The 21,373-nt window shown below is 39.2% G+C and overlaps 1 protein-coding gene and 1 pseudogene across 2 annotated transcripts; both read left to right on the top strand.

Moving 5' to 3' along the window:
* Positions 1 to 556: 556 nt before the first annotated feature.
* LOC148374463 (angiomotin-like 2a) lies at positions 557 to 19,639 on the top strand. 2 transcript variants are annotated; one of them, XM_088336749.1, is made up of 10 exons: positions 557 to 827; positions 2,202 to 2,930; positions 3,933 to 4,101; positions 7,873 to 8,107; positions 12,394 to 12,689; positions 14,291 to 14,466; positions 14,686 to 14,787; positions 14,921 to 15,123; positions 15,884 to 16,018; positions 17,767 to 19,639. In XM_088336749.1, the coding sequence occupies exons 2-10, from the start codon at positions 2,251 to 2,253 to the stop codon at positions 17,850 to 17,852; spliced, it is 2,082 nt and encodes a 693-aa protein (XP_088192875.1). In that variant the 5' UTR covers positions 557 to 827; positions 2,202 to 2,250; the 3' UTR covers positions 17,853 to 19,639. The 2 variants fall into 2 exon arrangements, with proteins under 2 accessions (XP_088192875.1, XP_088192883.1); XM_088336757.1 differs by having other exon boundaries at positions 559 to 827; positions 15,887 to 16,018.
* LOC148374464 (U2 spliceosomal RNA) lies at positions 8,894 to 9,027 on the top strand (annotated as a pseudogene).
* Positions 19,640 to 21,373: the final 1,734 nt, after the last annotated feature.

Below are 21,373 nucleotides of genomic sequence, written 5' to 3'. Positions count from 1 at the left end.
GCCCCTCTGCGTCTGGGTGTGCTGATTATCTTATCAGCCCTTTGTCCCAATCCCGCCGTTCCTGTAAACATAATTCTCCACTAGGTTGCACTGACCTCCCACCACAGCCCCGCCAGTGAATATCTTTTGCATTAAATGTAATTTGTATTCGATTGTACAAAATCCCTTATAGTCAAATGTATAAAATCCTTCAATAGTCTGTCTTGCTGTGTGTATATTGGTGCTGCGTTGTGTTTGTAAGGTTGATGATGGCTTAATAAGGGTGATTACAATTGCCAAAAAGGAGAGCAATAGGCTGAGATTGACAAGTATGGGTAGAAGTAAAAAAAAAATGTGTATTGAAACAATATGGAAATACATCATCGCCATTTGTACTTAACTTGAGTATACAGTGAGAACTTTTACCGCCTCTTGTGTAAACGCACAGCTATGTGACTAAATGCCCGATTCCCTTTTTTCTCCCTTTGTGGAGCATGTACAACTAAAAAGGCCCAGTAAGTCCCTCCTTCTCCTCCTCGGCCTCCTCCTTTTTCTTCCCCCGCTGCTGCTTTTTACACGTCCGATTACCCCGAGGGAGCTCCAGTTGAACATTCCTGGCATTCCCGACGCGGTTCCTCCTCCCTGCTGGCTTATTATCGGGACGCTCGCCTCCCCCAGCATAAGCAACATTTCACACAGCAGCAGCGAAAGGGGAGGACGCTCGCTTCGGCTCAGAGCAAGCCGAGCAAAAGAAAAAAGACGCACACAAGGCAGGAATTAACACCAAAAAGTTCGATTTCCGAGCCTCACAGAAGCATTTTTGGCTGTTAAGATGAGAACGTAAACTGGTAAGAATGACTTTGTTTTAAAGAATAATAATAATTTTTTTTACATCTCACAAACACGATCAACAGACATGTTCTTGTTATCCAAGAGGATCTTGTGTGTGGATTTTACTTTCCCTGTGAGATTGAAATGTAGGCAAATGATTTTTTTCTCATTTGCTTGGAAAAAGTCCACTCATTCTTACGTTGTCCCTGTTGAGTGAGCGGAGAGTTCATGGACGTGCTTGTTTATTCAATGGCAGCTTTGAGAAGCTGTTTTGGGGCACTTTAAGTCCACAAATGTATCTTCTAAAACAAGTAGAGGTCAATTGATATGTAGATACGTTATCTGTGCATGATCTTAACCAAGTTTGTGGATTGGGTTCACATCGCAAGTTCGTTTAAAAGAAGCCCTGGGGCCATGGGAACACAGGTTACTTTCTGTCCAGTTATCTAATAGAAACAAAAATTAAATCTGAGTCAAGTTAACTTGTGTGGAGTTCACTCGTTTTGTAGTCTTTGATATTTTTTTGATTTACTTGGACATGGCCATTTGTACAGGGAAAGGTAAGATAACAAAATGACTGTCCACGGAGGGTTTGAGACAGATAGTCAAGTCCAGCTCTTACAGAGGGGTCACATATTAACTGAATTTGCAGGGATTTCGGTTCAACATTTTGTTAAACTGGTTTTTAGTTATTCCAAAAGAAATCAACTCCGTTTTGAGGGTTTACATGGCAAGCATATTTAAAAGAATCTCCTGAATGAGCTAAGTTGAAAATTGACTGTGCCAAGTCTTGCAACTGAATTGAGACCATTCTGAAAATAATTGTTGAATGATGGCCTTATACTCAACCTGTTAAGTAGTCATTCAAATCAAAGTGGAACTGGAACACTGTGTGAGTTAGTACTCACTGAGTTCCATGGACCATTTTATGAAATGATGAAATGATGTTGTTTTGCTTTAGGAGGTTACGATCCATTCTCAGAGTTTTCACACAACAAAGCTGCTTAAAAAGGACAAATGGAACATGGACCTTGTTTCGTAAACATTGCACATGGTAAAGTTTAAAGTCAAACTAAAACCAGTTTTGAAAGGTATCTTTGGTCTTGTTTGCTCCAGTGTGTCAGGGAATCTTTCTAGGGTCCAAATCCAATCCATTACAATGCTAGTTGAAACTCTGGAAATATTTTTTTGTTTTTCATCATTTCAGTAGAAATTGAAAGTGAAATGACGTGTATTCACATTTTGCCCCATAAAATTGTAGTGGGACTGCTCTTGGATGCAATATTCGAGATTTTTTTTTCTATGTGTGAAAACACCCTAATACTATTTGCATTAGTCACAATATATCATCTTACAAACATAATTGCATTCTCTGTGTCTGTGGGTTTCAGACTTAGTGAAATCAGGATAAATACAACAGCACCCTCAGCGAGAATCAGCATGACGTCCACCGAGGAGCCGTCCGGTACGGTCTTGCACCGGCTAATCCAGGAGCAGCTTCGCTATGGGAACCCCACCGATACCCGCACTTTACTCGCCATCCAGCAGCAGGCCCTGCGCGGCGGAAGCGGAAGCAACAGCGGGGGAGATATGGGCCGGAGCCCCCGGTCATCCCTGGAAAGTCTCACCCAGGAGGAACCTTCTTTCCCCCAGCTCTCTGCCAGACAAGAACCCCAAGGCCAGGAGCATCAGGGAGACTTCCACCACTTTGAAAGCGGCCTCCCCCTCTACCAGCTCCACGGTGAGGAGCTGCCCACCTACGAACAAGCCAAGGCCCATTCCCAATACCTAGCTACCCATTGGGCACCGCCCAGCCCCGGCAAGCAGTCCCGCGAGGGTGCCTTCCACGAGGGGATCGAAGAAATGGAGCGAAAGTGTGCCCACGCTCGTTCTCTCAGTGAGCACCGCATGCAAATCTCTCTGGAGAGGAATGACCCTGTTGCCATGGCGGAAGTGCTAAAGAGCGCCTCTCACAGTTACCCCGAGCTGGCTTACTACAACCAGTGGGGCCCCCAGGGGCCGGACAAACGCAACCCTCCGCCTGAATACCCGGCTCCCGTCCAGGGACAAGGATTTATCCCGCACCAGGCCCAGGATCCTGCGCAGGCTTCGCAGCACAGGTACAAATTGAGCTTAATTGCATTCATTCACAGAAAGGTGGCATTACATCACGCTATGTGGTGTGGCTTGCACTTGACGTGCGTAAACACATACTTGAGTCATACTTTCCTCATTTTTAAAGCAGCAACGGTCCAACATTTTTGTAACAGTTGGTATGCTTATATTTGCCTGGATTTCTTTAAAAATAGTATAGTACCTCATTGTAACTGACCATCAGGACCAGCAATGCAAAAGCAATTACCGACTGTCATCTTTATTTCAGGAAAATGTTTGAATATTTTTTGTCACTACTGCACTTCTTCCAGTATGTCATTTTCAGATGGTCAACTTTTTGTCCGATCAGACTTCAGCCTCTGTGTTGTCATGCCTCGTCTGCGTAGGGTCTTTGGCTTAATACTTTTTGTAAATTCCCATTGCTGCAATTACTAAATGCCTCATAGGTCTTGCCTCATAATTTCCGTAATTTTAAAGCAGGGCTGGTCCAAAGGTATTTTAAATTCTTGGCATACTACTGCTGAAAACCACACTTATCTTTGTATCCAGAAATTCGTATTTATAAAACTGCTGATAAAAAATCACCGTACAGCTGTTTTTATGGTGTCTTTTTCATGGCATGGGACAGCTTGGCCTTAAGTATCTTCAAAATAAGTAGCATTTGTCAACTACAAAAAAAATTGAAACGTGCAAACTGCTTTACGTCTTATGCCACATTGCCAGTTACTTTCACATTCAGAAGACAATTTTGTCGTTATTGCGCTGCCATAGCAAGTGAAAACTGAAAGTTGTCACGTGGATATTTGAGTGCTTTCTTTGGGATTTAACAACGGCATGCTTCATCGTTTTACATTCTTTCCTGGAGCCACGGTGTCTGATGGCCTAGGAGCTGTAATAAAAACTATATTGCCCCAAAATTTTAGTCTCTAAATGGGGTCCAAAACTCGAACAGTGGTTTGGTTAGCCTCGATTAAGGATGGTGTCATTCAACAATGTCTTGTCCCCAGGTACGTCCAGCCCGGGCAACCGTCCGACGTCTCTTGCTACAATGCTTACACCGGCTTGCCCCCTGCTGGCTTGGAGGAGCCTAACCAAGTGGAGCTGCTACTAATGGAGAACGAGAGGCTCAGGCAAGAGCTTGAGTCTCACCGGGAGAAAACGAGTCGTATCCAAAAGGTGAGGAGAAACTCATATCTTCCAATGACAATCTGCAACACAGGAAAGCTTGATGCTAACCTCATACAATGTAAGCCAATGAACAGGCTTTCTAATCTTCAGCTTCAGTACCTTTACCTGATATCCCCAAGGGAAAAATGATATAATGGAGATCAAAGTTGAAAGTTTAACATTTCTGGACCTGGAATAAAATTTCCTTTCCCAAGAGATTCTTGAAAAGCAAATCAAGTTTAAAAAATTTTTGTATTTTGACATTAGGTTGCATAGGCATAAAACCCCCGTCAAACGTCATGATGGGAGACTAATACCATTTGAGTGTGAACAAAAAGATCTTTCACTTTTTACACAGCAGGGTTGTAACCTGCCACTGAACTCTCTCAACCACCTCCTCCCCATCAGCTGTCTACAGGCCCCTAGCCGATCCAGTTGCTGGTTCTGAAAAATCCATGCGGCCTGTTCAGAAACAAGGCAAGCACACACATGGCGCTGCTGATGACAATGGGAGGAGTGTGTCTAAACACAGCAATGTGACCTCCAATTGGGCCTCTGTGGTATGCAAGGTGGCAGCTGCATCGCTGCAGTGCAGATGAGGCAGAGAAGAGGCAAGCAACTGGTCACCAGTGATGCCTTCCACTGATAGAATTCCAATATTTTTGTACTTTCTCAGACATTCTATAAAGTAGCATATTTGCATCCCATTCATTTGGGTGAATTGTGCAATTCCCCTTCCTTGAGGTCAGAAAACGGCTTGATTTTCAAAAGTATTGTCCAGATTACCAGGGGGGAGTTTTTCTTGTGGTGTGATCTACTCTACAGAAATACTCACAAGCTCCAGATATTAAATAGAAGGATAGTAAGCTAAGAAAATTAAATAATGGAGCTCAATTTGCTTAATTTCCCAAACTTCCTAAAGCCGATTAAGGGCTGATCTGTAAGAGATCAGGAATTGACCATTGGGATTGTTAAATGTTAACATTTCTTCTGTTAAACATAGACAATAGCAAAGCCTTAGATTACTTATATATTGTTACCTCTGTTTATATAATCAAAATCACTATGGTAAAGGGGAATACTCCAAAATGTGTCTTTAATCACGCAAGTTTTGTCCTCCATATCAGGCTACCTTATAGCCGTGACCAATACAGCAGTGATCGGCAACCTTTTCTGTACAACGGACCGGTTTTTGTCTGACAACATTCTCACGGCCTGGCCCACTAACGACATTAGAAATTATAACAATCGTTATGGGGTTTGAACAATTTTATAGAAACTTTTAACAGCAATTAAACACATTCACAATTTCATTATATCATATTCTAACAATATGAGGTTTGAACATTTTTTATCGACACTTTTATCAGCAATTAAACACATTTCACCATATCATATTCTAACAAGGTTTATGGAGGTCCAGATGGCGTCCTTGATGGTGGTGAGAGTGAGCCAGTGGCTGAAACTGTGTTTTTACTGAACCACTAGGGTTCTGGATGACAAGGGAAAAGGAATTCGATTTCATCTTATCGTCACACTGTTTTTACTCACGGTGCTACATTGTACAACGTTGTAATGGAGCATTATGTCAATGAGTTTAGCCAAAACAAACTTTGCACAATGATTGACCAATTACGCGCACCTTCAAAACAAGAAAGGTGAGACAACGTGGGACTGTGAGTAAAAATAGTGTGATGATGGGATACAATTTTATGCCTTTTTCTATGTCATCAACAGCACTCTCACTGCCGCAATCTGGGTTCGATTCCCCTTGTGCAGCCCGTACTAATTGACCAAAGGCCCTGTGCCAGTCCTCGACCCTGTGGTTGCCTACAACTGCATCACTGAGCCTCAGGCTGCTATGAACTAATGTAAAGAGAACCGCCTCCGCTTGGTTGGAAAACGTGGCTAACATTTTTTTTTTTGCGGTGGAAACAACCTTTTTAAAATACCTATGGGCTTATGTCACATGGCGCTGACCCTGTCTCAGTTGAAAAGAATGACAACCAACAGGGTTGGAAGGATTTCTCACCACTTGAACGGCAGCTTTGAGTAAACATGCCTGCAATGGTGGGTGTCTTTTTTTTATCTGTATCTTTTGGGACTGTTTCCACAGGCCGGGAACAAGCATGCACACCTTCCTTGAGCTGGCAGTATTCCACAGACCACAGTGCTCTGCTCTTTGTGTGTAACGCGATGTGTGTGCATGTGTGTGGGTGTGTGTGTTGTGTTTGAGTGCACCTGGACCGCTGGCTATCAGCTCTCAGGAATGTCAATATAAATCGGTCTCACGGGGAGTGGTGCGAGCTTAAATTCCTTCTGGGAAATGAAGTATGCGTGGGCACACAACTTTATGTACTGTGTACACATACAGTAATTCTATGCTTTTAATGGATCTCGAACTTTTTGTGGGAAAGGAAATTATTATGAGGTTGAAATGTTTGCTTTCTGAGTCGACTTTTATAATCCTCACCGAAAAGTGCTGAACAATATGCAGATTTTTCTTGAAAATTATTTTTAGAAGGGAATCTTAAGAAGGTTGTTGTACACTGTCTGTTTTTTAATCGGGACTAACCACAATGTTAGGTATAAAAAGTAGTAATTTTATGGGAATATATTCTATTTTTTTATGATAAGTGATGTGGAAGTATTACAAAAGCAGGGGCCGGCAACCCACCGTGTTGAATGAGTCATTATGTACCAAAGAAAACAATGGCGGAAATATGTTAGAGCCACAAAAATTGTAGAGCCTTATCCATCCATTCGTTGTCTGCACCGCTTATCCTCAGTAGGGTCCCAGGGGTGCTGGAGCCCATCTCAGCAATTTTGGGCAGTGGGCAGGGGACACCCTGAACTGATTGCCAGCCAGTCGCAGGGCACACAGAGACATACAAACTCACTTGCTCAATCACACCTAGGGACAATTTGGACCAGCCAATAAACATGGCATGCATGTTTTGGGGAATGTAGGAGGAAACCAGTGTGACCGGAGGAAACCCACAGAGGGGGAGAACATGCAAACTCCACACAGGGAGGCTGCGGTAGCTGGACTTAAACCCTGAACCTCCGCACCATGGGGCTGCGCGCTAACCACTGTGCTGCCCGTAGAGCTTTATATAAACCTATTTTTTAATTAAGCCCAAAAGGGGTTTCATACATAGAAGTAAGCAATATCATATTTATTATTTATTAAAGATATTTCAAAGGGATTAGAAAAAGAATGTTTTCACTTTCAAACATTTTGAAAAAGTTCCAGAGAGAAACCAGGGCAGCGCTGAGAGAGCCGTGCGTAGGTCATCAAAAATTTCACTATATCAAAAAAAATGTTCTGTAATGTATGTTTAAAAACCATAAATACAATCCCAACATACAAGTCTGGAAAATTACTAGTTTTGTTCAAAGTAGGAATGTAGAAAATAAGTAGTAACTTTTGATACCCCCCTAAAAGGAATCCAGAAAAATGCACCTTTAGTTCATAAAAAAATGCATAACTTGATTCTGGTCATGACAGTCTTTCTATTCTTAAAAATGAATACATATTTGTTCTCCTAGGGATTTCATATTTATGTGGCAGTCCTCAAAATAAGGGTCAGAGTTAGGGTTGAATTTTTAATTAGCACATAATGCACATAAGAATGATTGTTGTTTTCATGTTTGTTTTATTAGCTTCTAGTCTCCCTCGGGTATAAAGATTTTTTCCTGGCAAATCCGCATTCCAGTTCTGTTTTGTCAGGTCAAAAAATTGAACGCCTCATTTGTATGTTTCTGTGCATCTCTTAGTTGGAGCAAGAAATCCAGCGTATTTCCGAGGCCTACGAGAAACTGATGCAGGGCAGCAGCAAACGCGAGACCCTGGAGCAGACGCTGAGGAGGAGGTTGGTGGACGAAATCCGCCGGCTGCAGGATTTCAACCGAGACCTGAAGGAGAATTTGGAAAGTGCCCGGACCCACGTGGCCAAAGAAGTGCAGGTCGCCGATCACAACCAGCACATTATGACCAAACTCCTCGAACAAAGTGAGTGCCAAATACAACTTTTGACTATTTGTCTTTTGAAACAAAGTAAGCCAAGAATCGTGTAGGGCAGGGGTCGGGAACCCTTTTGACTCAAAGAGCCATAAAAGCAAAATATATCAATTTTATTTTGGGAAAGAGCCACACCATGTATTATGAGACAAATTTACTAAATTGCTAAACCCGCGCCCCAGACAAAAGCTTAGTCTTCAGCACATTTATTTTTGATGATTTGATAATCAACAATCATACCACTTTAAACTTGTCTCTTTCTTGCAATTACTCAAGATCGGTTAAACTCATTTTGACCCTTTTTTTCATACATATTGGTTTCAAAACTAGATGTAAGCAGTTATTTTGTAAAAACGTCACAACATTCTGCAAACAGGGAGCCTGATGTGCTTATCTATGGCACAGACGGCGTAGGGCGAGAGATGGGAGGGATTGCTTGCACTTTTTGCATAGCTCCACCCATCCCTCCCACTCACCCAATCAAAAAACTTGAAGTTCTCTTCCGGTGTTTTGGCGTATTTACAGTTTGTTCTGTGGATTCATCATAAGGTATCTGAACACTGAAGACAGATAATATAGTGATGTTTTATATAACGGATTATTTAGCGTTTTACAGCCAGAACGAGTTTTTTTTTTTTTTTGTGACACCTTGACTGTAAATTGTAGTGAAGAAAAACGTGCCCTATATATACTGCGAAGTACTGCTCCATTGTTAGCTCTGGTTTGGCTCTGCGTGTATCTGAACAGGATTGTTGTTTTTGGACTGTGTACTTAGTTCTTGCTAGCAAGGCTTTGATGCTAGGTCCTTAGCTTGGCCTTTTTTTGCATTTCGGAGATGGAATAAGAGCTTGCTCTGTCCACTCCACGCATCGACCCGGTATTGCAGTACCTCCGGGAACGGTGCATTCGCAATGATCGCAGCAAGGCTTTAGGGCTAGGACCTTAGCTTGGCCTTTTGGCTGAGAGTAAGTGTCCCGGGTCCTAGGCTTTGTAGCGTATTATGAACTGACCGATAACGGATAATGGATAATGAATAACAAAGATAGAACAATAACCCTTAAAAACCCCAAAACCCCCCTAGTAGCTTATGTTTTGGACGAGATGGAGAAAATTTGCATGCAATCAAATTTGTCTCTGAGCCACAGGTACTCATAGAAAGAGCCATATATGGCTCGCGAGCCATAGGTTCCCGACCCCTGGTGTAGGGAGTGCGATGCACATGTTTGTCATGACTACAATTTCAAATCCGGTGAAGCAAGGTACAAACATACCAACAATTTGGCTGAACGTGGGCACATTTTGTATTTCCCAAAAACTATAAGGCACTGATTTTAACATCCTTTTACACTATTAAACCGATCAATAATCTTTTGGTTTGAAGTGTGATAAAATTACTGTGACTAAATGTTTATTTAGCTAAATACTTTTACATGTGTTTAAAATTTGATCAGAGTAGGAATCTATACAAGTTGCCAGTTATTCAAGCGGTTTCAATGTTATTAGCTATATAAGCTAAAAGTTAGCTAAAAATCCACGATTACTATATGACCTAAGCATCAGCCTACCTTCTCAGTTGATTTCCTGGGGTTAGGGTTAGTTGGTCTAGCTTCTTCTATTACTACTGAAGAAGGATCGTGGATTCTGATCTTGTCCATCGCGTGTACTTTGGATTTCGGGTGAGGCGAATGTTGGTAAATTAAGAGGCTAGAGGTGAACTGCTTCTCGAGAAGTTTTAATTGACCGAATATATTCTGGAGACCACCGCAATTCAAGTCTTCAATCAGACAATTATATCAATAGCCTCTCTATGACATTTTAAAGCAAACTTTTTATACCTTTTTTGAGGAAACCGCAACTTCAGTTTTCTGCTTACCACCGTTCGCACATTTTTGTGTTATCATTCAATTCACAGTTTCAATTCGCACCGTATCCTGTTTTTAACAGCCCTTTTCGAAAAGTCCCCCAAAACTCTTTTCGCACCTTGGTCTCGTGGTTTTTTGATATTGGACTGGACTTTGTTCTTTTGCTTAAAGTTCGTGATATTAGTTTGAACTTGTATTTTGCATTGAAAACATCCAGTTATAATAAAATATGATATATTTCATGCAAAATAGGTCTACACTAACCAAGACGATCATTACTTATAAAAACATATTCAATTATTACCTAAAAAAGTTTGCCTTGCTTCTACTATTGCTTCCTATGCTGTTTACTCAGACTTTTTCACTAACAGTTAGCAATTTTCTTTAAATGCTCAAGCCAACCAAAAAGCAAGTTTCAACCATTATTGCTTATGCTACCAGCTTGCTTTTTTCATTACTACCTAGGGTAAAATTAGTATTTTCCATCATAAAATGAGCTAAGAGTTCTTGAGTTCTTCCTTTACTCCTGAGGCTAACAGTTAGCCAAGTTTCTTTAATTATTTCACAAGATACCACTTAGCCAAGCTGCCTTATAATACTACTGCTTTAAATACTATTAGCTGTCCTCTTGGGCTACTACTTTATAGTACCTTTTTTGGCTGTCCAAAATCCTGGTGTTTTTAGTTTTGGTTCAACAGCAGACATTCATGTGCACAGCAGGTATTTTCTTCATCATAAGTCAGAAATTTAGAAATATGTATGTGTGTGCGATCCTCTATTTAATCAGCATTCTTTTAATTTTTTTTAAAATCAGTAATCAGCATTCGTAAACGGATTGAGATGGCGTGGGATCCGTTGATAGCTTAGAGGCTCACACATACAGGAATTTCCCTTGCATAACCTCTACGTCCTCTTTAGGGAGCTTTAGAAAATTCTGCCCATGTTGTAAGAAGAGAAGTGAAATTAAGCACAGTAGCTCAAACTTTTTTGGACCGATTGGTTTTGTCTGTGAGGGAAAGCAAAATCAAGTAGTGTCAGTGTTGGTGCGGTACTTGAAGAACGCCAAAGCGCTATGTGGGTCAAAGGGATAGGGCCGCTTTCTCCCCCTTTTGCTTCCATCCTGCTCTCAACATTCCGCAAATGTTTCGCTAAATAAATGCGGGCCACCGTGGAGGAGATTTCTTCTACTGGAGTGGAAAAGGAAATAATCTTAACTACGCCAGTTTATTTGAAACAAAACACGTATTTTCCCCAGGGGATATCCTGCGACCAGATCTTGAAATTCACTTTAAAACAAGTGTGTTGAATCTTGATTTAAATATTAATATCTGGTTTCATTTTTGCTGACAAGCTTTGTTTTCGTCAGATTTACTACTTTTCATTTAAAAAATAAAATATATATATATATATATATATTAAAGTTCGTGATATTAGTTTGAACTTGTATTTTGCATTGAAAACATCCAGTTATAATAAAAAATGATATATTTCATGCAAAATAGGTCTACACTAACCAAGAAGATCATTACTTATAAAAACATATTCAATTATTACCTAAAAAAGTTTGCCTTGCTTCTACTATTGCTTCCTTTGCTGTTTACTCATACACATGTTTTTATGTTTAGTGTATAAATATATATATATATATATATATATATATATATATATATATATATATATATATATATATATATCATAATCAATCTTAGAAATATCATGAAATATATTTTCTTTAAAAAATATGTTAAAAATTTAAGATTTTATTTGAAACAAATACTTGACCTTAATAGATATTTCATTATTTAAATTTACGGAAATATACACTGTGTAATATTTGACCTGTAGAGGTTGACCAAAGAGCATCATTTTTTTTTCGAGCCTTTCACGCAGTTTTTGTTTTTTTGGGGTATTCTTGGCTGCAAGATGACGGTCAATCATGTAAGCTCCTTTTTGGTGCACCTCATGCTATGTAAAAAGGTCTTGACCAACGTGTATTAAAAAAACGCATGGTTATATGACAGGTCATGTATTTTTGCTTATTATTCAAATCAAAATTTTTGTATTCTAATTAATGATTAATTTCTACCACTTAGGGCGTTAAGAAATGAAAAACGTCACTTTGAAAATTCTAGGATCGGCGGTAGTCATTTTTTAATATTTGTTTTTCGGTTTTAAACATAGTGTTAGTATTGGACACACCGTCGAATGAATTTCCGAAAGTTCCTGATCATTCAGCCACAAGTGCCACAAGTGTAGTGACCACTACCGGTATTGGTATCTGTTGTAAGTTCCAATTCCTCGAAATGTTGCCTCAATTGGCCATCATTTGTACCTTGTATTGGAAAACATGGAAACCAAACATTTAAACTGTAGTGTATATAAGGCCACACCTTATCATTTTTTCTTCCATTACAGATGAAGAACAAAACATGGAACGGGAGCGCATGGAGCGGGAAGCTGAGCGATTGCGGACGGCTGCCGAAGAGCAGAACCTTCGCAGCAAAAGGCTGGAAGAAGCACTGGAGGCGGCCCGGGCACGAGGCCGTCAGCTGGAGGAGGAGTTGCGAAGGAAGAGGGCCTACGTAGAGAAGGTGGAGAGGCTCCAGAGCGCCCTGGCTCAGCTGCAGTCCACCTGCGAGAAGAGGGAGAGCCTGGAAATGAAGCTCAGGACACGCCTGGAGCAGGAACTCCGGAGTTTAAGGGCTCAGCAGGTGCAATCTCAGAGCTACCTTCCTTTATTTGAACCAGTGAATATGACGCTAAGAAAAGTTTTAAAAGTTACTTGTAGCCAATTGCCAATCGCTTGTAAGATAAATCATTCAACTTTAGTCAAAGGGACAGTGCGTATAATTTAGTTCCCCCTAGCAGCGAAAAAAAGTCAATCATCAAAGTAAAAACATTTTTTTTAAATAAAACATTTACAAAAATACAACTACTGTAAAGGTGCATTTTAAAAAAATACTCATAGGTGGAGACATTTTCAATAATTTTACAAACATGAGCCTGACCTACAGAAAGCTGACTTAACTGTCAGCCATCTTGCAAAAAAAAAATCACACAAATAATACACACTGCCCTTTTTTTCAGATTTTTTATTTTTTAATTGAATATAAATACAGTGGGACCTCGCTACTTCGCGGTTCCACGTTCGCGGGTTCAGAGCTAAAAAATAATAATAATAATAAAACATATATATATATATTTTTTTTAATTGTTGTTTTTTTTAAGCATTTTGAAGGGCGTCGCTACTTGGCGGATTTTCACTTTTCGCGGGTGGTTTTGGTCCCCATTATACAAAATCATATCAACCATGGCAAAATAACACTACTCAAAAATAATTTTAAAAAAGTAGAAAAAATGTAAAGCTTTTTTGAAGGGGCGTCGTTACTTCGCGGATTTTATCTTTTCGCGGGTGGTTTCGGTCCCCATTAACCGCGATAACTGAGGGATTGCTGTAATATACATGGGTCCCCGTGACCCTACAGAGGATAAGCGGTGTAGATAATGGATGCTTGGAATATACATAGGTTCATTTATGCGTGATCTGTGTTCAGATGTGATTTTTAGTATTAACAGATTCAGTAACTTGACAGTTAATATTAGGATATTAATAATGCATCTGAAATAGATTTAAAATAATTTAAGGTAATTACAATTTTATTTTTAAAAAGCTTTACTATCCCAAAAAAATGTATTTTTTAATAAAAAGGGGAGAACGTAAATAAAAAAATAAAACATAATTTTATGCCCGTGACTGGCTGGCAACCAGTTCAGGGTGTCCCCTGCCAACTGCCCGAAGATTGCTGGGATGGGCTACAGCAACCCCGCGACCCTACTGAGGGAAAGATGTGTAGATAACAGACATCACATGAGAAATCTGTAAACGGTAAGGCCACTATCACAAGGAAAAACATTTTAATCAATTATTCACTAAATAGAGTTGTTTCAAAAATTAGCTGGTATTAATACTCATTAATTGGTGATATAAAAAAATAAGACTAAGTGCAAAATGTAACATTTTTCAGCCTTTTTATCAAAGACCAATTATTGTCTGTAATGTCATTTAGTCAAAAATGTTATAATAGTTTGTACAATGCATGAATATATTTTTTTAAATGGCATCTTACAGTAGATTAAATAAAAAATTATTGAATTCACAAACATGTAAAAATGATTTTTAAAACGAAATAACAAATCCATTTGGGTTACTATACTGTGAGGATGAAAAAACCGTGGCTGGATATGGAAAAAGAGCCCTACAATAGGTGTGTTTCCAACCATCAACGATCATGATTCTATTTTCTTTGAACAGCGTCAGTCGCAACCTCCTGGGATGACAATGGGCTCCCTCCAAGAGCGTCTGCGGGAGCGCGAGGAACGTATTTTGGCACTGGAGGCCGACATGGTGCGCTGGGAACAGAAGTATCTGGAGGAAAGCACCATGAGGGAGTTTGCCATGGAAGTGGCTGCCACTGCTGCTGCACAGAGGTACATTACAAATTTCATTGGTTCCAGCAGTGACTTTGTGTAATGAATATCATATCAAGCAATCATTCTTTTGTCCCCACCAATATTACGTGATCACTTAAAGACAGAAAAAAATCAATTTTGGGGGGCGCTTTAGATGAATTATTCTTCTGAGGGGGGGTGGGACAGTAAATAAATGGAGAATCGCCGAACTAAGGTCATTTTTGAAACATTTGGCAGAGACACCACGATTATCAACCACTCGCCTTGTCACTCCTCAAACAACAGTTTCAATGAAGACCTGCCGGTTGCGGACTTCCGGAATCAGGAAATGGAGAACAGGTGAGTGGAAAATGTTTGACTTGTGTTGCCATCTGCACCTCACAAGCGGATATACATTCAGTTTGCTTTTAGAAAGAGAATTAGGTAGTTCCTCCCGTTGTCACTTCACTCATCAAAGTTCTGTGTGTCTCAGGATTCGTGCTCTCTACGCTCAAATCTTGGAAAAAGACGCTGTGATCAAGATCCTCACCCAGCGGCTGCCCCAGGACCAGGGCAGGGGCCAGAAAGACAAACAGACCCCCCGCACAAACCTGCTGAGCGTGGCCGGGGCACCCCTGAGACTGGCCTCTTCCACACCCTCCATTTTCACAGCCAAAAGTGCTGCCAAAGGTTGGGGTGAGTCAGGTTTTCCAAATACAGTATATGTATATACATATATAATTATGTTTATTTATTTATTTTAATGAATGACATTATTTCTACCAGGCATTAAATAAACACAATATCCTATTACGGATTTCCAAAATAAACATAAAATTAACCAAACTGGGACCTTTTAAGTTATATTTTGACATCTGTAAAATGTACGTTTTTATTCATTAATTTTACAAGCGCTTAACCTCACAAGGGTTTATAGTTTACGTTGACAAAAATGATTTTTATCATTGCCACACATAATCATTAATGTTTGTCACATACAATGCATAGTTTGAGCGGAACAATACATATACATATTTTTAGTCAAAAAGTAAGGGTGCACGATATCCACAAGTGTGTGTTATACACAAATAAATACAGATTGCTGTGAAGGGGCACCAGTTTGATATGCATATCTAAAAGAACAACTAGTTTTATTACTAGATGGTAAATATGTTATTTTTTGATTGTATTCAGTAGAAGTAGAGTTAAAGTAGCCTCAGTCAACTACTAAATCATCAAGCCAGTTCGAAATCAAATTTCCTAGTAAATCACGATAACTTATCACTGGTGAGCTATTTTCAGAACCTGTCCACCCAAGTGTTCTTCTGGGGCTACCTAGTGCCCCGCCTTGGACATTTTAGAATCTTTAACAAAATTAGGATGACTTGTTGAAGAATTTTGTTACTATCAGTCTATTTTCCCGACTCATAATATGAATATTACTGTTTTTTCTCAGCAGGTAAGAGTCTCTCCGACGACCAGACATTGCCCAGTCACCCGTTTTCCGCCCAGTCGGAACCCAACACCCTGGAGCAGACTACGGACACACACAAAGGCAAGGAGGCCTCTGGCATCAGCAAGCTCAATGCCGGTAAGTAACCTACACAAATGCATAAGAGGTGAGATCGGGCCTAAGAAAAATACAACCTAAACCAGCCAGAGCCCAGCCAATTACCTTAATTTGTTGTCATATTTAATTTGTGAGGACTCTGGAGGATGACAGGTGATTTATGATAACAAATTGCAACCTGTCTTTTGTATCCAAATCTATGTTAAACAAGACTGCGTAAACATTTACATCTTTTATACTTCTGCGTCTAGAGAGTTTACATTAACCGACAACTCTCAATCCATTGACGGATCGTTGTAAGATTCGAAAATTTGAAGGCCGTCCGTCATTTTGACGGGTTGAAATAGGGCCATAAACCACAGCAGCAGTTAAGAATCTAGGGCAGCATTTTAAAGGAGAGAAAAGCAGAGACAAAAAAAGTATAATGACAGGTGGTTAATAGACACGCAGAAAGAGTTCTTTGATTTTTTATTATTAATAAATGCATTTGTTGTTTTTTAGTATCCACTCATCATTTTAGTAGACAAAAAGTCGGCGAGATAGATGCCTGGCCCCACCCGAACGTGATGATTGATGTTTTAGGCACGACCCAGGGGGAGATTAAGGTCGGGTTTGGACTCAAGCTTGGGCTTAAGATTTTACCTCGGATATGCATTTACCTTTTGTAGATGACAAGCTGGTCATTCACTTGGCAGACTATCGCTCATTTTTACTGTGAAGAGACGCTTGTGCACGTTTTTTGAATTGTGCTATAAAAAAAAAGAGATAACTGTAAGGAAGTTGGACTCTGAGCAATCTCATTGATTGACTATGCAGCAGCTTATGAGATACTTTCTGGAATGTGCACACGCAGCAACTATGAGGTTATTGTCAACAGTGCACATTTTTCCACCAAAGCAAAAAAAAAACTGTTAACCTTTAGTCATTGATAGTAGACTGGGTTGGCAACATTTTTAGAAAAAAATTGAACTACAAGACGACTAAAGAATGCCATTACAGTACAAATGTAGAATTTACAGGTCAATGAGTACATTAATGCTAATAGCAAATAGGAGCAGTAGTATAATCATTATCATTACTATCAACATTGTATTACTTATTTTGATTAAGCTTAATAGTTTGAAGTTGGAATGGCTGGCAGTTTTTCAAAAAATCAAAATGTTTTCAATGAGATTATTGTAAAATAAAATAAAAATCCTTCACTTAAAAATAACAAAAATACCTTTGTCTGTAAAAACAGAAAAGTTTAAATTGTATGTCAATCCAAATGAATTGTTAATATTGCTTTTACTAATATTATTGTTAAAATGTTATTATGAATGATTAATGTAAGTAACTGTTAGAAGTCAAGAAATGCATTAAAGATTTGATCTTTTTACAAAGAAAACAAATATTGAGTTTTATTGTGTTAAAAATGGGCGTAAGCTGTAAAATTTCAATTTAGAATGTTGTCAAGTCCAACTTATTTTTCTGCTCTACTATTAATTGCATTTGTATGACACTGTAAAATGTTTTGGATAAATTATCTCTTAAATTGTTTGAATAAATTATTGTAATAAAATTAATGTTGTTATTCCTTGGTTTTTTTCCTTGTTAATTGAAAATGTACCAAAGGAGCAATATTAACCTGACAAAATATTCATTTGTATTAATGTTTCTGTGTTGAGTTAGTTCGATAATCGTAATTACTATTGTAACGATTGTAAATACTACGATATTCTGTTTTCATGAAAATGATCTAATTAGAGATGATCATATTTTACCAACAGATAAGACAACACCAAAGAAGTTGCTGTTAAACCCGTTCAAAGGGCTGGAAGAGTTGGAGTCGGAAGCAGTGGAGATCTTTATTTAAAAAGGACTGAAGCGTGTGAGAAAGAATTCCCGAAATGTGTGAAGTCTGTCACAGGAAGAAGATATTGGATGTAAAAGGTCATGAAGCGATTGGGGGGATGGGGAAAGTTTTTTTTTTTTTCGAGGACGAGCTGCGCTCTGACTCGCGGCTGCGGGCGGTCTTCTCAAAACTCTTCCCCGGCACTCAGACAGTATTTTGGATTGTGTTTGGTGCGTGTATGCCAGGTTTTGCAACATATTTATTCTTGATAAAATTGATACAAGTGCTGCTTTCTTCCCTGGTTTCCTTCCCCAGTTCTTCTTTTTCTTTCCTTTTTTATTTCAACTTCACACTGTATTCTATGAGAGGCCGTTTGAGAAGCAAATTATACTCCCTTTCGCATCTCACATCATGCTCTCACACATGCAAAACTATACTCTCATACGGACACAGACATACCCATGTACAAACACTACTATACTTTTTTATTACACTACTATACCCTCGTACACATTCTATTATACGGTCATACATATACTACTTTACTCTCTCAAACATACTAATATACTCTCATTCACACACTACTATGCTTTTCACAAACATAAAACACACAAGCTACTAAAGACACACACTATTATACTCTTCGAACACATTACTGTACTCCCTCAAAGACACTACTATAGACTTTCACACATACTACTAAACTCTCTCACAAACACTACTATTCTTTCTCAGACACCATTGAATTTGCTATTACCATACGGGGTTTTCACACCTAGTGTAATGATCACCTCATCTCTCAGTGTTGTCTGACTTTGGGTACTTTGCTAATAATGGCAATGCACACTGATCTGTGAGTATACCTTGTACAATTTAACCTCAAACTGGAATTGCTCTTAGTATAGTAGTATAAGTGAGAAAGTATAGTAGTTTGTGTGACAGCATGATACTGTGTGTCTGAAGATATAGTAATGGTATAGTTAAGTGTGAAAGGGTATAGTAATGTGTGCATCAACGTATAATGGTATGTGTGAATGCGGTTATTACAGTCTGTTTGCGAGAGTATGGTAGTGTGTATGTACTATGAAGGACAGAGTATAGTACTGTTTTGTATGGATATGACGGCCTCTCATAGTATTTCTCTATCTCCTGCTCTGATATTTCTTTAAAACCTGAGTAGCCTCAATTATGTCCCAGTTGATCTTTAATTTATAACAAAAACATTGTTTAATCGCTCGTCTTTTACCTGTTTCCGGCGGCGGGGCAGCTGATTCTGCCTGGTCCATGAAACATGTAAACAGATGTGATTTATTGTACAGTACAAAAACCTTTTTTATCTTTTTCGGCCAAACTGACACAACCCTGATGTTATTTGTAAACATGTGTGAGGAGGTAACTGATTGGTGTGCATGTGTCATCTCCCTTATGCAGCTATTCTGCTGGTTCAGATGATGTTTGTCAGGGAGTTTAAAAAAAGAAAAAGAAAATTGTTTACTGTGAGCTTTTCAATTAACAAACACAGGTTAATAATTGTTGTTATTTTTAATTATATATTTTTATTCAGAGATCTGTATTATTATTATTATTATAATTATCATTGTTGATAAAATAGTGCTTTGAGCAGTATGCCAAAGAGTTTATGTTTTGTTTTTTAATTTATGTGCCGACAATTTCGGTCAAAAGTTGGACACAACCAAGCGAGTGTTGACTTCCAGCTGTCATTTCTGTCAAACTTCACAGCATTATGAAAGTTTTTTACAGTGGAATTTCACTCAACATTTCATTAAGCAATAAAACCATTTAATTTATGCTGGCTGTCTCTCTGATTTTCAATCAATGCACACTCACAGGTCACAAGGAATGGTCCGCCGTTACGTAAAATGTATATATATATATATATATATATATATATATATATTGTGGTTTGTTTGTCTGTTAGGCTGCCCACCCAAGAAAAGGGGGAAGGCGTCTATACTGTATCTTTCACAGGCAATCAGGTAGGTTTTGCTGGATCTGAAATTTAGGTTGCAGTTTCCAGTTTCTGCTTGGATTATATGCATTTTGAGTTTATATATATATATATATATATATATAAAGTCGCACCTCTACTTACATATTTAATTCGTTCCAAAAGTAGATTTGTAACCTGAAAAATTTGTAAGTAGAGGTGCCTTTACAATGTAAATTCGCTAATACGTTCCAAAAAATGCAAATGTAGGAATTTTTAGTTTTAAATAAATAATACAAAAAGCATCTAAACATGAAACAAATACATGTTAAAATTACAATACCACACAAAAAACTTAAAACAGGAGGTACGCACTGTAAAACAATCAAAAAATAAAGGAAATAATAAAAACATTCTCTTACTTTTTAACTGGCCTCTTTCTTTACTGGTCCTCAGCAGTGTTTTTTGCGTCCTGTTTCTTTAAGAACTGATCCAATGACGTCTGCTTTTGCCGGCTTGTGACAATCCCTCGGAAATGCGCGAGGCAGACCTCATCATAATGAGCAATAGCCCGCCTGGTCAAACCTTTTTCTGGGTAATGAAGTTCTACGAATTTAGAGACTCCATATAATTTTGCCAAGCTGTTCTTTAAATATGGCGGATGAAATGATGGGTGCGTCCTCCTCCTTGCCGTCTCTGAAGTCCTCCTGCACAGCGATGTGTTGCATCGCCTCCAATTCCTGCAGCTCTGTTGTCGAAAGTTCCTCGTTGTGCTCCTGTATCAGCTCATTGATGTCAATTTCATCCTCATCAAGACGCATGTTTTTTTCCCAGTGAAATAAGAGTATCCACTTCATTCTCCACCTCAAACTCCTCAATTTCTTGCTGGGCAACAGCATCAGGACACAGCTTTCTGCAGGCTGCATTAAGGCTACATCTGGTCACCTCCTGCCAGGCCACGTTAAACATCTTGAGGCAAACAACAATGTCAAAGTGCCCATTCCAGAACTCACGAAGGGTAAGCTATGTGTTTTCAGTGATGTCAAAACATCTCCTGGACAGTTTTGTATGGGGTTTTTAAATTTTGCGATGACTTGTTGGTCTATAGGCTGGAGGATAGAGGTGGTATTGGGTGGGAGGTATTTTAGCGCTTCATTCTTTTTAATAATCGTGGGGATCGTAGACGTATTACGGCCGTATATTTTGGCGACATCAAAAATACGTATCCCTTTTCATACCTTTCAATTATTTCCTGCTTTGTTGCAATGTCCAGAAAAACTCTTCCTTTTCTTTTCTCCCTGCTCCTTATCCGAATGTCGTTCTTGGGGTCTATTGTTAATGTTTCGTATCGCTAGCATATAGAAGAATACGGTACTATTTCCAGAGTGGCAATGGGACGGGAAGTGGACACAAACACGAAGTGGGCGCAAAGAATAATCGGTAGACACAAGACAAGAGCATGCCGGTGCTCACACATACGAATCGAGTTGCCAGGTACAGTACTGCTGAGCGTCGAAAGGCAGCGCGCACGGTACTGGTCGGTTTATTCGTATCCTGAAAAAAAATTAATTCCTCGAGGTAATGTTTTTACGTA

Source organism: Urocampus carinirostris, chromosome 1, assembly GCF_059441175.1.
Source record: "Urocampus carinirostris isolate Australia breed hairy pipefish chromosome 1, RoL_Ucar_1.0, whole genome shotgun sequence".
NCBI classification, from domain to species: domain Eukaryota; kingdom Metazoa; phylum Chordata; class Actinopteri; order Syngnathiformes; family Syngnathidae; genus Urocampus; species Urocampus carinirostris.
Note: the sequence above shows the minus strand (reverse complement) of the source record. Positions and strands in the feature narration are given on the sequence as shown.

Excerpts from the sequence above, each read along its gene's own strand:
- LOC148374463 (XM_088336749.1), top strand. The coding sequence starts at position 2,251 with ATGACGTCCACCGAGGAGCCGTCCGGTACGGTCTTGCACCGGCTAATC. Across the intron at positions 4,102-7,872 it reads AAACGAGTCGTATCCAAAAG|TTGGAGCAAGAAATCCAGCG; the intron begins GTGAGGAGAAAC and ends TGCATCTCTTAG. Across the intron at positions 15,124-15,883 it reads AAGTGCTGCCAAAGGTTGGG|CAGGTAAGAGTCTCTCCGAC; the intron begins GTGAGTCAGGTT and ends GTTTTTTCTCAG.